The 16387-nt window shown below is 39.5% G+C and overlaps 1 protein-coding gene across 2 annotated transcripts in view; it reads right to left on the bottom strand.

Annotated features, from left to right (window-relative positions):
* Nucleotides 1-16387, bottom strand: part of dop (microtubule-associated serine/threonine (MAST) protein kinase dop) — a 578024-nt gene that overhangs the window by 470822 nt on the left and 90815 nt on the right. For both annotated transcript variants that reach the window (XM_067141035.2, XM_068226223.1), the window contains exon 3: nucleotides 12727-12829. In XM_067141035.2, coding sequence (XP_066997136.2) covers nucleotides 12727-12829 — 103 coding nt within the window. The remainder of the gene's footprint in view (nucleotides 1-12726; nucleotides 12830-16387) is intronic.

The following is a 16387-nucleotide window of genomic DNA, read 5'->3' as shown; positions in this document are numbered from 1 at the left end:
TAAACTAATTTCCCTGACTTTCCCTGACCAAAATATTGTATTTGCCTGACAAAAATTTGGCATTTGCACAATTTTTAAGAGACTCCTCCACCCCCATTAGCTGTTCAACACACACCTGAACATAATATTCATTAGTCAAACAGAAAATACAACATTTTGAAGAGTAAAGTAAATAATTTAATAATGATCTGCCAGATATTAATAAATGCTAATGCATTTTATTTATACATGAATAATAAAAGTATTACTATTAAAATTTAACGAACACACAATATTGGTAATAATATTCTTTTTAATGCAGCACAAGCAAATTACATACAATATTTTCTGGTTTCAAGTAAGGCCTACGTGTACTTTATCTTCAATTCTGGCTTCACATTATTGTGACTGCATTCTTTTAACTTTTTTTTCGTCTTCCAACTTCATTATGTCATCACCTCTTCTTCGTTTCTCAGTTTTTTCTTTTTCTTCTTCTTGACCTTAAGGCCTGTCTTCTCCAAGTAATCCTGGTATTTCTTATGAGCACATCTCACTGATAACAACATTATATGATTAACTGGTAAGCATCTGACACCTCCATAGTACAAAATGGAATCATACACTTTGTGCAATAATTAACTCCTCATGCAAGTTTTCTATCAACATTGATTTCTTTATAGAAAATTCACTCTCCACTGCAGCATTTCCATGAGACAGTATAAGACAAAGCATTATTACATGCCAAAGTTCACTATACTGTTTGCTTTCTGCTAAAAGGTCAGCAAAGAAAATGTCTAAACCCATACTATCATCAGGTATTGAGATATATTCTTTGAATTTAGTTTCCAAAGCTTCCTTTGATTCACAACACAGAGAAATGTATTGTGCTTTAGCCCTATCAGCCACATTTTCAGTTATTCTGTTACCTTCATGCAACACTTCCACGACATATTCCATTCGGGTCTGACCAAGACTTGGTTGCTGATCAGATATATGTGGGTTCAAACTTGTAAGACCTTTCACTAATCTATGCTTTAAAGGACTCTAATCCAACAGTTTTGTCACAACTGCCACTAATATATTCTGACAATCGTGTTTAAAACCAAGAATTTCTTTCTCTGACAATTTTAGTTCTTTAAGTACCCTTCGTGTACTAAATCCAACATCAACTTTACCTACCTCAATTAAGTTTCCTGGGTCCTATAGATCACACAAAATCACACTCCTAATATCAATGGCGTTTGCCATTTTACTACGGTTGACAAAGCAATTCATCAAACTTCTTAATAGTTCATTCAGATGGCAGTACAAAAATGGAGCAAGGGATTTGTTACTTTGAAATCGCCTGAGAAAAGGCTCACGTTGTTGTTGTTTGAGTCATCAGTCCATAGACTGGTTTGATGCAGCTCTCCATGCCACCCTATCCTGTGCTAATCTTTTCATTTCTACGTAACCATTGCATCCTACATCTGCTGTAATCTGTTTGTCATATTCATACCTTGGTCTACCCCTACCGTTCTTACTACCTACACTTCCTTCAACAACCAACTGAACAAGTCCTGGGTATCTTAAGATGTGTCGTATCATTCTATCTCTTCTTCTCGTCAAATTTAGCCAAATCAATCTCCTCTCGCTAATTCGATCCAGTATCTCTTCATTCGTGATTCGATCTAACCATCTCACCTTCAGCATTCTTCTGTAACACCACATTTCAAAACCTTCTATTCTCTTTCTTTCTGAGCTAGTTATCGTCCATGTTTCACTTCCATACAATGCCACGCTCCACACGAAAGTCTTCAAAAACATCTTTCTAATTCCAGTATCAATGTTTGAAGTGAGCAAATTTCTTTTCTTAAGAAAGCTCTTCCTTGCTTGTACTAATCTGCATTTTATGTCCTCCTTACTTCTGCCATTGTTAGTTATTTTACTACCCAAGTAACAATATTCATCTACTTCCTTTAAGACTTCATTTCCTAATCTCATATTTCCTACATCACCTGCCTTCGTTCGACTGCACTCCATTACTTTAGTTTTGGACTTATTTATTTTCATCCTGTACTCCTTACCCAAGACTTCATCCATACCATTCAGCAACTTCTCGAGATCTTCTACAGCCTCAGATAAAATAACAATATCATCGGCAAATCTCAAGGTTTTGATTTCCTCTCCTTGGACTGTGATTCCCTTTCCAAATTTCTCTTTGATTTCCTCTACTGCCTGTTCTATGTAAACATTGAAAAGGAGAGGGGACAAACTGCAACCTTGCCTCACTCCTTTCTGGATTGCTGCTTCTTTTTCAAAGCCCTCGATTCTTATCACTGCATACTGATTTTTATACAGTTTGTAGATAATTCTTCGTTCTCGGTATCTGATCCCTAGCATCTTCAGAATCATAAATACCTTGGTCCAATCAACATTATCGAATGCCTTTTCTACATCTACGAATGCCATGTACGTGGGCTTGTCCTTCTTGATTCGATCCTCTAAGATCAGACGTAAAGTCAGGATTGCTTCACGTGTTCCTACATTTCTTCTGAAGCCAAATTGATCTTCTCCCAACTCAGCTTCAACTGGTTTTTCCATTCTTCTGTAAATAATACGTGTTAAAATTTTGCAGGCATGAGATACTAAACTAATGGTGCAATAGTTTTCACACTTGTCAGCACCGGCTTTCTTGGGAATAGGTATAACAACATTCTGCCGAAAATCGGATGGGACTTCTCCTGTCTCATACATCTTGCACACTAAATGAAATAACCTTGCCATGCCAATTTCTCGTAAAGCACTCAGTAATTCAGAGGGAATGTCATCAATTCCAGGTGCCTTGTTCCTATTTAGGTCACTCACAGCTCTGTCAAACTCTGACCTCAAAATTAGGTCTCCCATTTCATCAGCATCAACAGCCTCTTCATGGTCTTTAATATTTTTACAGGATTTTCTTGCAACATATGCCTGGATATGGTGAAATACTTCTAAGACTCGTTCCAGACAATGAAAACTTTCAAGCCATCGTACTGTACAATACATCAGTGGGAACACTGTACTACCAGTCACTGCAGTGAACAGGGCCTGGAGAGATGGTGAGTCTTTGAATAAAAAATACACGTTACATGTTAAGCTCCCAAATTACAGTTGTTTTAACAGCTCCATTGATGACATACAAACCACACACTTGCAGGTTCAGTAACTTTCTTCCATCATGATTTTCTGTCTCCATTTCCACTTCCAAGCTTCCTAAGAAAGCTCAAGTTCACATTAGGCCCATTCATTGAGACCTGCAACAAGTTTGTTTCTTTGAAGAGGTTGCAGTCTATGATTAAATTTCTGCACTAGATCTTGGGCAGTAGTATGACCCAGAAAAACACTGTTCCAATACATAAAAAACCACTTTATGAATGTTAATATAAAAAAATCTGAAAGTGAGATCCATTTGTCCTTACTGAGTGACTCAACAAAAGAAACTACACAGTTGTCACAAGTTTTCAAATTGTTTGTTAATAATTTGCCGAAACGTGGTGCAATACCTTGATTAATTACGTAGGAACACTTACTTTCACCAAAGGTGTATTTCAATGCAACTGCACTCATCATCATCATTTCCCCTTATCCAGCTCCTGCCGGGTCGGCGTATTTATGGCACTTCTCCATCTTCCTCTTTCCTTCCATCATTCCTCTTCCACGATCTTTGACTGATTCTGATGGTTCTGTCAGCTTCCGCTTCGAACGCCAGCGCTGTGCCACGTCCGCTGAGCCATCTGGTGACGAATGAACGTACCATTTCCACTTCTATTAAAACGTCTAAATTTCAAAAAGTCATTAAGGAGCCTTTCTCGTGGACAGTCGAGATTTTCTTCTGATGACGCAGAGCACAGTAAAGAATTTCACCTTATTTTCTTGACACGGCATAAGCCTAAAAGCCTATACAGCATCATGTGAATTAAAAGTAGATTATTAAAATCAATCAAAGGCAATTATGTTGACAATTGGGCTTCAGTGAGAATTGATGGTAGAATGAGTTCTTGGTTCAGAGTACTTACAGGGGTAAGACAAGGCTGTAATCTTTCACCTTTGCTGTTCGTAGTTTACATGGATCATCTGCTGAAAGGTATAAAATGGAAGCGAGGGATTCAGTTAGGTGGAAATGTAGTAAGCAGTCTGGCCTATGCTGACGACTTGTGCCGAAAGCCTGCAGTCTAATATCTTCAAACTTGAAAATAGGTGCAATGAGTATGGTATGAAAACTGGCGTTTCGAAGACTAAATTGATGATAGTAGGTAAGAAATTCAACAGAACTGAATGTCCGATTGGTGATACAAAGCTAGAACAGGTTGATAATTTCAAGTATTTAGGCTGTGTGTTCTCCCAGGATGGTAATATAGTAAGTGAGATTGAATCAAGATGTAGTAAAGCTAATGCAGTGAGCTTGCAGTTGTGATCAACAGTATTCTGTAAGAAGGAAGTCAGCTCCCAGACGAAACTATCTTTTCATCGGTCTGTTTTCAGACCAACTTTGCTTTATGGGAGCGAAAGCTGGGTGGACTCAGGATATCTCATTAATAAGTTAGAAGTAACAGACAAGAAAGTAGCGAGAATTATTGCTGGTACAAACAGGTGGGAACAATGGCAGGAGCGTACTTGGAACAAGGATATAAAGGCTAATTTAGGAATGAACTCTATGGATGAAGCTGTACACATAAACCGGCTTTGGTGGAGGGGTCATGTGAGGCAAATGGAGGAGGATAGGTTACCTAGGAGAATAATGGACTCTGTTATGGAGGGTAAGAGAAGTAAGATAAAGTTGGAATTCAAGAGGACAAACTGGGGCAAATATTAATTTATAGCTACGGGAGTTAGGGATTGGAATAACTTACCAAGGGAGACGTTCAATAAATTTCCAATTTCTTTGAAATCATTTAGGAAAAGGCTAGGAAAACAACAGATAGGGAATCTGCCACCTGGGCGACTGCCCTAAATGCAGATCAGTATTGACTGATTGACTGATAGAGGGAGATCATGACGATGGTTAGACTCAGTTTCTAATGATTTAAAGATAAGAGGTATAGAATTGAATGAGTCCACAGCAGTAGTTGCAAACAGAGGATTGTGGTGATATTTCATAAATTCACAGAGTCTTGCAGACCGAACGCTGAAAGGCATAACAGTCTATAATGATAATATATGTAATGCTTGGCAAAGGCTTTCACACTGTGGCTGCTGTCCAGCAAGCATGTTGTTTTCTCTATAGCAGTTCCTCTCAAACGCCCAAAATCTCACGCGTGCAAACTGAGGTGCAGAGTTCCTGTGCACAGTGCATCGGTCCCACTCGGCTCGGACCAACACTTTGTCTCTGGGCTACTCGGCTAAGCTCGGCTTGGATTTGGAGCGCTACGGAGCAAGTGAGGAAGAGGGAGACAGGCGAAGCGAGCAAGTCAGGCGTCAATAAATATTTACCCCATTGACCGTAATGTTTTGACGGGTTTCACCTAGTATTCTATTACGTTTATTATAATGTACATGCATTCGCCATTTACCAAAATTTTAGGTCTTGGTTTCTTTTCTTCAAAATAAGAATTGATGGTGTACACCGAAAGTTTTAAAGTACATAAAGTGAAAAAAGAAATCCGCTGTAAATCAAACTACTGGCTGACCGGTAAGAACGAAATTAGTTCCCCATTGACAAATTTAATTTACACCAGTGACACTTGAGATAAGCTGCATTATCCGTTATTCATGTGGAAAATTACCATAATTTTCGAATTTATGTGGAAAGCTGGGCAATTTGTGTCTACCAGAGTGTAAAAGAGTGAATGCTTTCTGCTTCGTCTTCTTTTTCTACCGCTTTTCCCACACCTGTTGGGTCCCGGGTGCAAACTATGCCGCACATGTGGATTTGGCTGTTTATGGCCGGATGCCCTTCCTGACGCCAACCCTGTATTTAGGGATGTAGTCACTATTGCGTGTTTCTGTGGTGGTTGGTAATGTGGTGTGTTGTCTGAATGTGAAGAGGAGAGTGTTGGTACATACACGAACACCCGGTCCCCGAAACAGAAGAATTAATCAGAAGCGATTAAAATCCCCGACCCGGCCGGGAATCGAACCCGGGACCCTCTGAACCGAAAGGCAGTACGCTGACCATTCAGCTAACGAGTCAGACACTGAATGCTTTCTGCTTAAATCTCCTTTAGTGATGTGCATCTCATTTCCTGTCAGCAGTCATAATGAGCAGTTAAGCGAACAGACTTATAAAATAGCAATTCCAATCTTCCTTGGCAAAATTGTTTGCAAAACAACAGAACAATTTCAACATGTTAAGTAACTTATCAGAAAACCTTATCGGAAAATATCACGAGTTTAAGATGCGAAGGAGAAGGACATCCTGGTAGCACTGTGAGCAACATAGCAGAGGATTATAGCACTACTGAGTGTACGCGGTTCCGGCTGAAGTGGCGAGACGTAATAAGCATAGCAGACAACTATGGTGTCGCGAACTCTTCAATAGCATATTGCCACTTGGCGCACTGGCGTGTTTAAAATTATTTATTAGTGTGTTTCACTAAATAGTTTCAAAATGCAGTTTACTAATGCAAGTATTATGGCTGGTGTTATTTGCGCAGTTCATAATTGCAGCAATTATGGCGATGCACACTGTTCAAAGTCATATTTTCAATTTCCAAAAGATCATCAGATGCAAGTATCCAATCTGATAAATAGTTTGTGTCTTAATACTGAACCCATAATTCTACGATGAGAAAATTATTTTTTATTTTTCTCAATATTTATTTCAGATAAAAGTTACTTGTTTGAGGGCGGCCATTTCGTGAGTCTGGCTGTCTCGTGGGAGCGAGCGCCCCGTGTCAAGCCAAGCCGCAAGCATGTGAAATACCGTGATACTTCGGTGGACTGCGAATATTGAACAATTTTTCATATTCACGGAATTCTTCGTAACGAGAGATTTTGGCAACACAGTAAATCCTGAAATAAAGAATCTAAATTATTCCTAAACCCTATGTGAAGACAGAACCCCCAGAGTAAATATAAATACAGTTAAGCCTAGAGACAAATCCGCGTCAGACCCGCGGACTGCCTACACGTGCCAAGGTCAATGAATGAAGAAAACCCGCGAAACGCCCGGGCAGAAATAATTTATTTCGTCTGTTGCGAGTGTGGGAAAATTATGAAGTTAACGCCTAAATGAATTGCAAGGATGTCCAAAGTCATGGAACGAATTTCAGAAAAATCGGTCTATTGGATGCGAAATTAGCATATTGCATAACCAAGCTCCATGGTGTGAGTAGCGTCATCCCATAGACTATAAAAGAAACCCCCCTTCGTATATTTCTCAGTGTCTGTCTTGTTTCTGAAGTAGCGGAGCCCACGTCGCTTGTCAACAGAAAAGTGTAAAAATTTGGTCTCCAAATAACTTACTACATGTTCGTGGCTATGGTTCAAATATACTGTTAGAACGGAAGATGACTGAAATTTTCTGAGCTGCCGATAATAGGAACTTTGAAGAGTTAGATATGTGGTGAATAAGTAATTGAGTTCCTCTTTGTATTCAGTGCGTGCGTATAATATTTGTTAGAGTCTGGATGAGAGCTACAGTGTCTGGTTCCTTATCTCTCAGGACACCTGGTCTCCTTAGTAGGATGAACAAGTCAGTCGCCATTTGAGAAGCGAGCTTGTCACACGGTCGACTGTGTCAAAAAGTGCATTATAAAGTGTTGTGTAATTTAAGTTGTATGTGTAAGAAGATGATGATAAATTTTGCCATGGAGGGCTAAATAAACGAGGTGGCTGGTTAGATGCAGCCAGAATCCAGAACGATGTCTACGATCGCAGGTCTGTGAATATTTTATATCTATGTTGTAGTTAGATTGTTGTTTGTCCCAACCAAATTTTTATTGCGTGTGTCCGGTTGATATTTTGTAATGATCAGGAAAAGATATATTTTTGGTCAGCGTGTGAAAATTTTTAGTTTTGTAAAATTCACATCAAGAAACTATAAAATGCGACGTTTAAGTCTTATGGTAATGTTCTTTGAGATATTGGCCGAAGTGAGGAAAATTAGGAAGGTGATCATCATAAAGTAGTCATGGCGAATGTCTTAATTTCAAATATCGATTGAATTCAGAAAATTTTGTCGAAATTAATAATAATAATAATAATAATAATAATAATAATAATAATAATAATAATAATAATAATGTCTACCGCGGGATAAAATTTTCCTATGTTAAAAGTGGATTTAACAAGTATGTTTTACAAGGATTGCGGGCTTTTAGAAAATTTCCAGTGAAATCCGATAAAGTTATGTTTTATTCATGGGAAGTAAAATTTTGTGACATCGTGTATGTCGATGATATGGAAAATCACGGTGTGGTGTTGTATTCTCGAGGTCCGAAAGTTGTAGTAACAGTAAAAATAAAGAGGTGTATTTTATAAAGGTTACTGTTTTTTCACAAGAGGATTGAGATTTGAAAAGGATCTTGAAATATAAGAAAAATGGATTGAGAGCGAAGAATTTATATATGTGGAGATGAGAATGGTAGAAATGTTGAAGGCAAAAGGGAGCCTGGATTTTACGTAATACCGCCGCGAGGAGGTGAGGAGAATGAGTTTTTGAGACAGGCTATGTTTGCCGAGGAAGGATTTTTGAGACAGGCTGTATATTAAATGTGAGATTTATGTGGCAGGCTGTAGTATATACCGCTAACAATCCGAAAGCTGGGACCTGGAGAAGGTCGGTCCGAGATAATTATTGTATGAAGCACAGTAAATGTCTAATAAGATCCCAAGTGAAAAACGATTCTGGTGGGTAACTCTTAGTAGTAAAATTTCAAGTGACTAGTTACGTAAAGTCAGTAATGGATATTAGAATAATATGACCTCAAGGATAAAAGAGCACTTTGCAAACACGGTTGGTGTTGTTTGGTTGTAAGGACGAGTTCCCATTCAGTAGAATTCATAAATTACAAGGCGGTAATTTATCAGTAAATAGGAGCATTTGTGGAATGAGATATTCAACGGTTTTTTTTTTTAAAGCGATATGTTTGACTGTGTAAATTTATTGAATTTCGTTTTACTGGATAGTCATGGATATGTATATTTGGAAAATGACGTTAGGCAATCTGAGGGCTTCATCCTAAATTTATAGTATGGATTTCTGCGCTGGTGATGATTATTATTTTTGACGACATCCCCTAAATGTAGACGTGTGTTGGAAGATATTATTTCTTTCCTAAACTTCATTGCGCAGGCTGAGATCGTGTTTGAGTTGGGGGATTGTTCATCACGGGATATTTATTTTCAAGTTCACATTGTTTTTGTAAAAAGATAGAAACTTATGGCATTTTCAACTTGCATTCGTTCTGTGGCAAGAGTTGTTTCGTTGTGTGTTATTCGTTTCGACCATACTTACAGTTAAAAATATCAGAGTTTGTTTGAAATTACGGGTTCGCCTGATATGCTAGGGGAAGCATATACAACCCAGTTTCCGCCCGACAATAGATTTAGGACGTCACATGTTATCCTAGGAGTATACTGATGATGAGACGTCCTAGTTCATGCGCAACGATAGAATTAGGAAGGTTAGTTAGTGTTAGGGTGTGCAGATGTTAAGTAGGCCCGACGATAGGTCTGGGATGTCAGCTGTACATACTTAAGTCTTAGATTAGATGTTTTTGCGAAGTGACCTGGGCGATGGTAGCATCTGCAGTAATCTACGAAATGGGAAGAATGTTAGCTCGGTAATAATGAGGCCAAACTTGCACGCAGCTCCCAACAGTTGGAAGGTGCTCCCTAACATATGGGACCGTTATCGGCAAATGAGGTTTGTCCAACATTGGGTACTGAGTTAATGGTGATTGAATATTTTACTGTCATTCTCCATGCGGGTTGAGTTCAAATAACTTCGATATTTTTATTTTATTTTACGGACTTAATTGTTTTGTCATTCTGATGTCTGTTTCGCTTTGATAGTGTGCATATAGACACTCAATGTATTAGTGTGAGACTTGAGTTACGAAGACGGATTTGATTTGTCAGCCAGTAATATATTTTATTTTCAATCTTTGTCCTTTCATTTTTATACGTAGTTGAGTTTGATTAATTGATAACTTTCTAGGTAGTGTGTTGGGACAAACAATAAGTAGATGGATCTGTGATGGTAGTCATTGTTAAGTAGGAAAGAATCCTTCAATTCTATAATTTGTGTATATTTTTCTCTGTGGACTTGTAAGTTTATTAAACGTAACATAACCATTCATAACCTGAAAGTCGGTTTTATAATAATATTTATCAAGTGATTTACCGCTTTTTAATTAACTTCAGTGTTTGGCATTTCTTATAAATGCGTGATGAATAAGTGTTTCCTGCATTTTGCAGTTTTGTTCCTTCAGAACGATGTAACGTAAGATCCTCGCGGATCGTGTTGTTGTTGGTTCCTACTGAACAGCTGTTTGGGTGATGCACGTTTAGCATCGGGTTTATTTTATCACTTAAAGGTGTCACGAAATGACAAATACATGGTGGAATTTTGTTTCAATGCTGCTGTTAACTGGTAATGAACACTATGCTTTCCAATAATATTTTGCAACCTATCCAAAGCAACTGATAGTCAATTTGGTTCGATTAAGGGTCCATTCGGCGGGTGTTCCGTATCCGAAAGGGTATTCGACTGGTGGATAACCTTAATTGAGAGTAAATCAGGCGTTCTACTTGTTGAAGGTCAGATTTTGCACGGATCGTGTGGATTAATTCTCAGTTATCATTTGGATTAATAGGTGCCCGAATTTTCAGGTTTTTCCTTTCACTTTTTCAGTTTCGCCGTCCACTAATTTAAGATATTCCTACTTTCACCGAAGCAAAGTCTTCGATATTGAAACATTTCATAATTACTAATTGATTGTTGATCAAGGATTTATAAATATAAATAAAAGTTTTTGGTGCCATTAAGAATTTAATAGTTAGGCTCTCTTCTGAACCCCATCGTTTGGTTAAGATCGTGACCGAAACATCCCGCAACGACCCCAAGATTCAAGAGTTCAATATTGCTCTACTGTAGCAGCTGTGGCCGACCAACGATAGAACGGTAAGTTAAGGGTTCAATACCTTAACATAAATTTTATGTCTGTGGTCGCCAACACACGCTCCCAACATGGAGAGCCCCTGATCCCCGTTTTAGTCCCCTCATCACAGGCAGTGGATAGGCTACTCTGTGGTGATTACTGTTTTAAGAGGTATTATAACTGGGCAACCATCCCCTATTAACTCAAATAAGGAAAGAAAATGGATGAGGTCTGACACTTCTAAAAATGAAGATATTGGCTATAGAAAGAAAAGGGCCACAAAGGGCGTGAAAATGAAGGACTCCCTAGCACTTGTAAACCTAATACCGTTGAGGATGGAAAAGAACAACAGTTGACTACGAAAGATCAGATAGTAAGGGTGGAGGTGAGGAGCCTAACACAAGAGGAAGCAATGCCAGATCAAAGGGAACTGTGGCTGCCAACCCATGATCCCAAGTTGAGAGCCCCTCGTCGCTCTTTTAGCCTCCTCTTGCGATAGGCAGGGGATGCCGTGCATTGAAATTGTACTGCGGCTGTAGGCTCCTTGCTAGCTTAAGGTAGTTCAGGTCAATATTTTTGGATCATGCTGGAGGTCATTCACAGCGTGTAGATAGTCGTAAGCAGGTTCTGTAGATGGCAGGCAAGTAGGCATGAAATGAGAGATTTTTAATAATTAGAGGCTGTTTGACTTAAGGTGAAGTATTTTAAAAGTCTAAGCTCAATCAGCGGGCCCATCTGACAACGAAATAGTCATAATGTCAAGTACTGTGGAGATAATATTGCTGGATTGCATTGAATCGGACACTACCCAATCGATGAACTTTCTTCGCTTGATGATGCTTGTTGTTTAAAGGAGCCTAACATCTAGGTCATCGGTCCAAACCTTGCTCAAACTCACTCATAGTGACTTTAAGTGATAGTTCCCATGATTCTATTTGTATTGTTTAAATTCCACAAGCCCATGTGCCTGTGCTATTTGAAATTGTAAACCGTATCATCTTTGTTGTAAACGCTGCAAACCTTTTTTTTAAGAAATATTTCATACTGTGTATGGATAGATCGAAGGCTGCCCAGTGTCTGGGTATGGGAGTTCGTGCAGCAACATACCTACCTGCCATCACACGTTATCATCACAATAGGGGCAGCAAATTTTTTTAAAACATTTAAAATGCTTGCGTGGGATTCAAACGTTCGAGCACCATCCACTATCACAACTTTCACCACACCCTTGCCAACTGAGCTATTGTAAGGCTTGAAATGCAGCGTGAGAGTTTCAGCCTATACAATATCTACTCCTGGTCAATGTGTGCACCTCCTGTTGTAAGGGTCACATTCTTCGTACCTGTGCTCGTTTTATGGGTTCTTTTGAGGTACTCATAATGAATTAATAATGAATTAATAGTGGTGCTCACAATTTCTGCTGTCTTCTGGCCCATAAATACACATCTTGTTATATTACCCTGGTTCAGGAAGAGCGACCAATGTATTTCAGAATTGTAGTAAAGGTGGTTGGATGCATAAAACTATATTGCAAGGGGCTGGTGAACCATCTGATATAGTACACAATACGTGCATCATCTTAAATCATGGGTTTGACAGATTAATAACAATTCAGTGATGCCACCTAAAATAAATTAATACTAAACAGTGATAGTCAAGTAAATAAATTAAGGGTACTTACTTGAAATAGGAGAATGGCATCTAGGTAATGTTGGAGAGGTAGCAGAAATGAAACTCTTCCGATGAGCCACTCTGCTGCTTCTGCGGGAAAGACTAAGCTCTTTCTGGAAGAAAAGAGAAAAATGTTATGGAAGAAACCAATTTTGTAGAGGGACAACATAATTTTAAATAAATGCATTTAAACTATGACCAACAACTCAGACATCAATAAAATATCGTGCCATATTACCTATCTGAAGTAGGAATTGTAAGAAAACTACTTACTATAGTAGATATTTTTAACTTGGAACAAAGATGCCTTTATATACTACTTCTGCACATCCTATAAAAGAATATCACACTTCCAGCTTAGTAAAGAACTACACATTCACAAGAAAACAGGAACAATCTACTGATTTTAAATTCTATCTCAACACAGAAACAGTATCGAGAGCATGGGCAAATGCATGCCAATGAATTCAACAAGTTTCACAGCAACCAACATCAGTGGCATATTTAGAACCTGTAAGACTCAAAATGGATAATGTAACACCATGAAAATATGTTTAATTTATCTCTGCAAATATATAGCTATGGAAACAACTTATTTGAAAGGCAAGTCTCAAGTGATAGATAGCAGACACACTACTCAAAAAAGATAACTTCATGAGATGTTTTCAGCTACCCTCAATAATGTGAGGCTTAAAGGACTGAGGAAATTAAACTTAAGAAAGTCCATATCACTCATGTACTGGAGAGGAACAACTACTACTGCAGTTTTGAATACACTCGTATCATCAGTTTCAGTGAGAATGATGTTGCTGCACTTATTAAAAAAAAAAAATTGTTCAACAGTACATTATAATGCAAAAAACAGCACACCCGAATTCGCATGTAATCTCCACAATGCCTTGACCCATGCGCCGTGCACCGATGATCATCCCACATTCAAAGTCTGTTAAACTCGCGATGTGTTGCCATCTTCACGATACTGGTGTCTGTGACAAACTGCTCAGCTACGCCGCAGCTAGCCACAATGCTCAGGGGTCATACACAGTACATTTTCTAATGGGACACCCCTTCCCGTAACTTTTGGCCACTCAGTGTAGATACACACATACATACATTACATACATACATACATACAGTCTGCAAGCCTCTGTGAATTCCTAAACAACTCCACAATCCAAATCAGTCTTTGACATGCAACCTTAAGCACGTTGCTGGAAAGTCTGTACCAAAAACCTGTGACGACGATAGGGTAGGAAAGGAATAGGAGTGGGAAGGATGCAGCTATGGCCTTAATTAAGATACAACCCCAGCATATACCTGGTGTGACAACGGAAAACCACAGAAAACCATTTTCAGGACTGCCGACAGTGGGGTTCGAACACACTCTCTCCTGAATGCAAACTGAAAGCTACATGACCCAAATCGCGTAACCACTCGCTTGGTTCTATGGTCAACCATTGGCACTCATAGTTCAACAATAAGCAGAGAATGAAATTCCAGAAAAAAATAAACCATGATAAATTCAGAAATCAACTAAATCTCAGGAAAACCATACTTTCAGTAATATAGCAAGCCCAGAGGAACCTAAAATATTAATTTTGTCATCAAGCAATCCTCTTCTGGGAAGTTGAATATTAATTGAATTCATACAAGCACACATACATACACTGAGTGGCCAAATAGTCATGGGAAGGCCACTGAATGCGATGTTAATAACGAGTTGTTCCTCCGAGAGCCCTCAAAACTGCAGCAATACGGCGAGACACTGACTCTACAAGGTGTTGGAATTGTACTGGAGGGATCTGGACCCATGCATCTTGCACTGGTCTTGTGTAGTTAGTGCAGGGTGCATGGAGCGTACACCAGCAATGACAGCATCCCATAAATGCTTGATTGGATTATGATCGGGGGATCAGGAGGGCCAATCCATGGTCGTAACTTCACTGGAGTGCTCCTCCAACCACCTGCATGCCACCACAGAGCGGAGACATGGCACATTTTCCTGCTGAAACATGGCATCTCCATCAAGGAACTCTAGGGCCAGAAAAGGATGCAAATGGTCAGAAAGAATGTCCACTTAACAGGCACCTGTCAGCGCTCCCTGCAGCTGACAATGAGGCTTATTTGCGACCATGAGAACACCACGCAGACCAGAAATGAGCCACCTCCCGCCTGGACAGAACTTTATTGACATACAGGATCCATAGCTTCATGGGGCCACAACACTATCAGGTGTCATCAGCTCGATACAACTGGAACCGGGATTCATCGGACCATACCGCACACCGCCACTGTTCCATAGTGCATTGCCGATTTTCGCGAGCCCACGCACATCGTTGAGCTCTGTGTTGAGATGTCAGCAAAGGGACACAAGTTGGTTGTTGGCTGGTGTAACCTATGCAGTGCAGTTGCCTCCTTACAGTCCTGGTAGAAATGGGTACCTAACTCCCAACATTCAACTGGGCAAGCCAACTCGTAGCCCGTCGAACACCCAGTATGGTTCTGCAGAGGTGACATGATGTCCATTCGCTAAACACCTGTGGTCTTTCCGTGTGGCAGTTCACGCAGGTGGTAACATTCACATTGCGATATTGAAGATCCATCCTAGACACTGTTGACTTCAGAAACCCGAATTTGCATGTAATCTCCACAATGCCTTGACCCATGCGCCGATGATCATCCCACATTCAAAGTCTGTTAAACTCGCGATGTGTTGCCATCTTCATGTCTGTGACAGACTGCTCAGCTACGCCGCAGCTAGCCACAATGCTCAGGGGTCATACACAGTATATTTTCTAATGGGACACCCCTTCCCGTGACTTTTGGCCACTCGTGTACATACACACACACACATACATACATACAAACATACAGTCTGCAAGCCTCCGTGAATTACTAAACAACTCCACAATCCTCTATTTGTAACTAGCTCTGTGGCCGCCTTTAGTCCCGTACCTCTTATCTTTAAATCATCACAAACAGAGACTGAACATCATTATCTTGGTCTCCCTCTACTTCTCTTACCTTCATCACAGAGTCCATAATTCTCGTAGGTAACCTATCCTCCCCCATTTGACTCACTCGACCCCACCACCAAAACCGATTTATGTGTACAGCTTCAACAACTGAATTCATTCCTAACTTAGCACTACCATCTCATTTCGAGTACACTTCTGCCATTGTTCCCACCTATTTCTACCAGCAATCATTCTCGCTACTTTCATGTTTGTTAGTTATGAATGAGATATCCTTAGTGCACCCAATTTTCACTCCCGTAAAGCAAAGTTGGTCTAAAAACAGACCGGTGTAAAGATAATTTTTCTGGAAGCTGATTTCTTTCTTACAGAATACTGTTGTTCGTAACTGCAAGCTCACAGCATTAGTTTTACCTCACTTACTATACTACCATCCTAGGAAAACACACATCCTAAATACTTGAAATAATCTACCTGTTGCATAATTGTATTACCACCCTGACATTCAGTCCTCTCAGGTTTCTTCTCTGCTAACATCACTTTAGTCTTGGAAATGCTCATTTTCATATCATACTTGTTGCAATAATTTTAAAGTTCCACGTTATTAGACTGCAAGTTTTCGGCACAGTCTGCCATTAAGATGCTATCAGCATAGGCCAAACTCCTTACTACATTCCCATCTAACTGAATCGCTCC

The sequence above is a fragment of the Anabrus simplex genome, chromosome 2 (assembly GCF_040414725.1).
Source record: "Anabrus simplex isolate iqAnaSimp1 chromosome 2, ASM4041472v1, whole genome shotgun sequence".
Lineage (NCBI taxonomy): Eukaryota > Metazoa > Arthropoda > Insecta > Orthoptera > Tettigoniidae > Anabrus > Anabrus simplex.
This window is presented reverse-complemented; position numbering and strand designations above follow the sequence as displayed.